The sequence below is a fragment of the Schistosoma mansoni genome, chromosome 2 (assembly GCF_000237925.1).
Source record: "Schistosoma mansoni strain Puerto Rico chromosome 2, complete genome".
NCBI classification, from domain to species: domain Eukaryota; kingdom Metazoa; phylum Platyhelminthes; class Trematoda; order Strigeidida; family Schistosomatidae; genus Schistosoma; species Schistosoma mansoni.
In genome coordinates, this window is record NC_031496.1 from 11,400,884 (window position 1) to 11,407,514 (window position 6,631).

Here is a 6,631-nt window from a genome sequence, read left to right on the forward strand (position 1 = left end):
GATGTGCAAAGCTAATTTCTAGCATCGATTTTCATTGTTATTTATTGTTCGTTTTCTTTATTCATGGGGGAGACCCTCCTCCCCAATTTATGCTTAACTGGTCACCTTCTAAGCGGATACACTGAATAAATGAGTTGGTAGTTTATTTTCAGCTTCTACTTTTGTGATACTTTTTCTTAACATTCAATTTAGTTTTTAAGTACTCAGTTTTTATTTATACATTACCTAGAATATATACATACATATGCATTCCTTTTCATCCTTTGATTATAAATCATCATATTAATTTACTCGTTAGTTTAACAGGAAAAAATGAAAATAACAAATATCAGTAGATTCTTATCATGACAAATCCTGTGTTACTGATTTTCATTGAATGATACATTCCATTAGTTCAATAAAGTTTACAATTTCTCATCATGTTTTTGTGGGTGATACTTTTGACAATTCGTGTAGTAACGCTGTATGGTATATTTTAACATTTACATAGTGTTTGCAAGGAATCAATAGTTAAAAATTATTGATGGGCTTTTTAAAAAGAAATGAAGTTTTCTACATGGATATCAGTAGAAATTTATTAGATAGAATAGTTTAATATTCATAAACATTATTTCATACTCTTATTATACACTTTGGTAAGTTCAGGTGTCAGGTGGTCGTTAAGAGTACTTGGATATAGGTTTGAACGATATAATTCAATCTACACTAAGAAAGACTTGATATATATGATATTGTCATCATTCAGGGATAAATCAATAGTAAGTACATCTCAGTTCTATGGGAAGTCAGTTGAGACTAAGTAGATCAGTGGTAACGTTTCTGACTATGTAGCTGAGTGGTATGGGGTTGAGTAAACCATGGATCATCAATTTCGTCAAGATTACACGTTTGCTTTAATGATGAATGCCAAACATCACCCAACTTTGGTCCAGATTTCCTGTCTATTACCTCTAGCCATCTAGCCTTTCAACATAATGAACACGATGTCAAGTTGCTTAGACTACTGACCAGACTGCAACTTGAACATTAAGAGCGTTAAGAAGGAGTCGAAATATGCATGACAATTATAACCACTAAGTGATCAACTAGTTGTAAACTATAACTAGTTCGTTCTTAGTTACTTAAAAGCATCATGTTAATAAAGTGTTTTCAAACGAAAAATCCAAGGCTTAGGTCCACCTCCCAACAATTAATTTTGAAAACAAACTTTGATTTCTACCGCTGAAAAAATTGACTTTTATCGTCTTTTAGAGATACAATTGTACAGATGGAATATAAGGTAATATTCAAAAAGTGGCATACTATTTATTTTATGTTTTCACATATCTATCTCTTGATAAGTTTTATAATATATTCAACAATGATTTGTACCTCAAGTTAAAACAATCAAACAGTTGTCGTAATATGTTAATTAGTACTGAGATTTGACCAACTAGGTTCATAAAATTGTCAACTTCAATATCATTAAAGAGGCTCAATGGAAATTGTTGATTTTCATAATATATCTCATAAATAACATCATGAACGACCATTATTAACCAGGGATCACTTTAGTACCAGTTGAGTTAAGCTGAGAATTAATGCAGTATATTTGTAGAAGGGAGTTTTTAAGTGTCTATGTTGTCATACTAAGCATACAACTTCATTTTTGTCAAAGCCAACAAAATATTTTATAAACAATTTTCTAATCAGTAGTATATTAATTGTAAATATTCAAAATCAGATTATTTTGACATCATTTAAAATTTACTTTCAGAACAATACGAAACTTCAAGTAAATTTGGTTGATGTAAAAAAATTACACTTCAAACATTACCCATTTATGAAACTTATCCGGTTGTAAATTGTTATAAACGTTCTGTCTTGAAATACTCATATTGATATCTTAATGATAATAGCAATAAAAATCAGCAAACATAAGTTCATTTATTCCATATTGAATCACAGTGTCTGGATGAAAGCTTGTAATATCTCATCATTTCCGCAATCCAAACTTAGTAGACCTGGATTCAAACTACAACCTAATGTTTGACGCTCAAGAGCTAGTAATATGGACACTACAAATGACAATGAACTTATTGTTGCGTGAAAATGTAATATATACTAATTTTATACCATATACTACCACTTACAATTTTGATATTATACTTTTTAGGTGTTATACGTGTACGTGAAACACTTTTATCTCTTGCGCAAAGACCTTATTCACTTCGAGTTATTGCAGAGGATTGCAGTCGTCCAGTACCACATAGAACATCAGTCAGTGTAACAGTTGAACAAATTCTTATTGACTGCAAACCAGGCTGGAAAAGTAAGTTATTTTGTTCTTATGTCATACATTTGTTGGTATTCATTGTGATTAATATCATGTTTTCAGTTGACTTCAGGTTGAATAATTCTTTTACATCATTAAATTTTATATCATAGACTGTTGTGTTTCTCTGTGTATTTTGATCTTTTTGTAGAACATTCAACTTTGAAATTCGTTATTAAAATAGCTTTGGTTATCTCATCATAACCTTAAGAATTTAACTAAGACGATTTTTTCTCTACCAATCTTTCTGTCTTCATTTTTTAAAGCCTTTACCAAATAAACTAGCTATATTGGAAATGCCAATCCTGATTATTCCAGACATTACGTATACTTTACTTATTGAATTATACAACCATTAGAGTAACAACTGAAACACGATCATCGAATACATATTCAATATTTCTATTATGTCAACAGATTGTATTTAAGAAGTGATTAGTAAACTTAGCAAGGGCATGAATAATCTATACTAACTACCTACCTTTACCGTCATTTTAGATTTTAGAACAAGATACTTTTACATCATTACAACTAAACTTTTGACAATAGATAGTAACATTTAGTTGCATATCAATCCTTTTTAAAATGGGAGAAATTTAAACTGAGTCAAAACTTTATAACTATTTATAATTTATGCTGAAAGCAAAACAAAATAATAACTCCACAAAAAAAAATTATGCCTAAAGCATATATTACTTTGATTGAAGACAATGATGATATAACATTCTTAAAAAAAATTAAACATTTAATAATAGATTTGCTTATCTAATACATTCTACTAATATCTACTTGAAGCTTTAATTCTTTCTTTCCGTTAAGAACCTCCAAAGATATATTTATAATTTTTTTATAACTGAAATAAAGATCATTCACTATCCCGTTGGCAAGTTTTCTTCAGGCTGATTAAATATTGGTCTGACATTTCATGATTTAAATTTAGGATAATTATTTTATGTTCACAGTGGAATGTGTTCATTATATTTGTGAATAAAAAACACCAAATTATTAATAAACTTTTGTAGTTAGTTTCCTGTTGTTGTTATTCAAGACTGAAGTTCATCAGTCTATGTTGTTATATTTTCACCTACATTGGATTATTCATATGTAGCCTTTAGTCATAATTCTCAGTTTATTTGATATTCGGTTATCAATGTTTAAGTGACTGACCAGTTTTATCCTTGAATGTCAGTAACAGGAAATAACAAACTTTTACTGACACCATACATGTTAAATAATTTATTGTTTACTGAAAAGTTTAAGTCGAAAACTAATAGATTTGAGTTCTATTGTGAATATCAACAGTGAAATGCATTCATAACCGATTGATGAATCTTGAATATGATGAAACGCACATCTTAAATTTAATTGATAGCTACATCGTAAATATATTAAAAATAGTATCGAATAAAGTTTTCTTGTTACGAAACCTAGTATTGATGAATTTATGCATGCACAAATATTTTTTTGAAAGAACGTACTGGTAATGAGTAATTTTTTTCGGGATAATAAATTCTGAGTAATAAACATTGGACTTTCAACACTGCTTAATGAAAATAATATTTTAGAGTATGGGATGACAACGTAGGATTGATAAATAAATAACGTTTATCAAATGCGATAAATTTTTCCAAGGCACTACAGCTGGTGGATGCAGCATTAACTTCCGTCAGACTGATAAGATGGTTATTTGTTCGGTAATAGAAAGACACTATTAGTAACTCTAGTAAGGTTATTACTTTACATACGTTCTATTCTAGATAATAATCTTATAGGTTATACAAAGCATACTTGATCATATATATCAACTGAGGTATCAACATTTCAGAATTTAAGCCTATTACTTAAATTTTGTCTTAATATTGAGTAATGGCTCTTGTTAGTCAAATAAACTGAAATTTTACTAAGATTTATTTGACTAAATCAGTTTTTCCCAGGAATATTAGATGTACACATAATACTACAGAATATTATGGTAATTTATCTAAACAGATGCGAAGTTTTCAAACAATTTTTTAATCGTAACGGTTACCCATCATGATATCTGCGATAGCACAACTAAATTTGTTCAAGATTGTCAAATTAAACCAAAATACATCAGTTAAATTTGTTTGAAATTCATTTAACTATAGACTTTGAATTCGCTTTGGTTACATTGCATTTGAAATGGCATATTCATCGGAGAGACCTGAAGGCCATTAGTTTAATCGTGTATATTATTATTTCTGTCTACAACTAAGAAAGTCTATACCAATATGAAACAACTGTCAAGTTGCGTTTGTTTCTCATTTGTTCTCCAGATGACTTTATATACTGAAATTCACTTTCAAATTGAAGAATATCACTACAAGATCAGATTATTAAATGATATTCCATTTGTAAATGTTCAATTTATAACGCCTTATGATATTAAACAAGTAATCTATGTTACCTAAATTACAATATAATTAAAAACCGTAACTCACTTAGTATTGTTTGTTTGAATCTTCCCATTGGTGTTTAGGGCTGCAAATGGTCAGTCTCAAATTAGCATATGGTGCATACTGTGCGTATTGCCTCGATAAAACCTTATTTCACAAGCATTATAAGCAAAGATGGATAGTGGCTAGCAGTGGAATCCAGGACGCGCGTTTCGTCCTATTGGAGACTCATCATCTAGATGTACCTGCATCTCAGAGTTGATATACACTCTGGGACTCGAATTCAGTACCTTTCGCTTCCAACGCCCTCGCGTTATCCACTCATCTACCGAGTCTTTGCTGAACGAGCTTGTGAATAAAAGATATATCGAGGCAATACGCACAGTATGCACATATGATAATTAGAGATTGGCTATTTGCAGTCCTTAACATCAATGGGAAGATAAAAACAAACAATACTCAGCGAAATTAAACTTAACTTCATTGCACAAGAAAGTGGCTATCAGGACTCAGTAGCTGATTGGATAACGCAATGTCGTTTGAAGCGAAAGGTACTGGGTTTGAGTCTCAGAGTGACCATCAACTCTGAGATGCAGATACATTCAGCTGACGATTTCAAAATAGGATGAAACGCTCGTCCTGGATTCCACTGCAAGCCACTATCCATCTTTGCTTAAAAATCATAACATTTATTATTTATAAAATTTTTTTAAAAAAATATTGTTTACTCTCTATGCATAACGTGATAAAATGCACATTCATTGTCTATAGATGATTAATCATGTGTTCGAAATATGTTTATACTAAAATAATAAATTTACGTTTTATTTTTTTCTTACAGTAGGATAAAAAAATTTTTTAAAAAAATTGTCGTTATGAAAGAAATACATATATGTAAAACTTTTTTTTGCATTTTATATCCTATTGATGTTTACTGATAAATTAAATTGTAGTCATGCAATAATTTTATGCTTTCATTAATTTAATTATTAATTTTCTAAATTTTTTTGTTTTAATGTCAGAAAATTATTTTTTTCTATAATTCAAAAAAGAGAAAAAAATTCTTATTGTTTGATTACAAATTTCTACTCATGATTGTTTGTTTAAAATAAAGTAACTGATTTATATAGTTTATGTGTATAGAATATTTTAATAACTACTTATAGACTTATAATATAACACATATTGTTATCATATCATTTTGTTTATATCCTAAATTCTTTCAAGAGAAAAAAATTTTTTTTAATTTTTAACAATGATTTATATGAAAACGGGGTACTTAAATAGTTCAAATCATAAATTGAAGTTTGTTAAAGAATCATATGAAAAACCATGTGATGAGCTGAACATCTGTTGAAATCAGGAGATCTAAATTTGATGTGACTCTTTGAATATTTAAATAATAGTTATTGACGAATGCTTTAGTGGCTAGATATCTGACTTCAGTTATATCTCATGATGATTGCTATTGAAATATACATGCCTCCAACCCTCATATATCATTACGGACTTAAATTGCGCTAGTAAATGACGGGATTGAATAAGCCAAATAAGAGAATGGAGTTCAAGTACGTACACTCGTTGAAACGAAAGAGACTAGAGAGGAGAAAGCGAAGTAAGGCGAAACGAACTGGTGAGCAGTGGAGAAAGCGAGTGAGCCAACTTGATGCAATCAAGGGTGAGTTGATATTTATATCCAAACAAAAATAAATCACTGATACGCAATGAATAAAGCAAGTGAATAACATACGTACGATCATACAAAAACAGTCAGGTTTAATAAGAAAACAATCAACAAAGACAAAATGTGGCTTTAAAGATGAATTAATAAATTGGTCTGTCCAGAAGTTAGAATAAACCTATATAGGCTTAACATAGTACCAGTCACTACAATACATTC

The 6,631-nt window shown here is 29.6% G+C and overlaps 1 protein-coding gene across 2 annotated transcripts in view; it reads left to right on the top strand.

Moving 5' to 3' along the window:
• The window catches only part of Smp_045360.3 (hypothetical protein), a gene marked incomplete at both ends in the record, with an annotated part of 67,749 nt that overhangs the window by 37,567 nt on the left and 23,551 nt on the right, over positions 1–6,631 (top strand). For both annotated transcript variants that reach the window (XM_018795671.1, XM_018795672.1), the window contains one exon: positions 2,156–2,311. In XM_018795671.1, the coding sequence (XP_018649961.1) occupies positions 2,156–2,311 (156 nt within the window). The remainder of the gene's footprint in view (positions 1–2,155; positions 2,312–6,631) is intronic.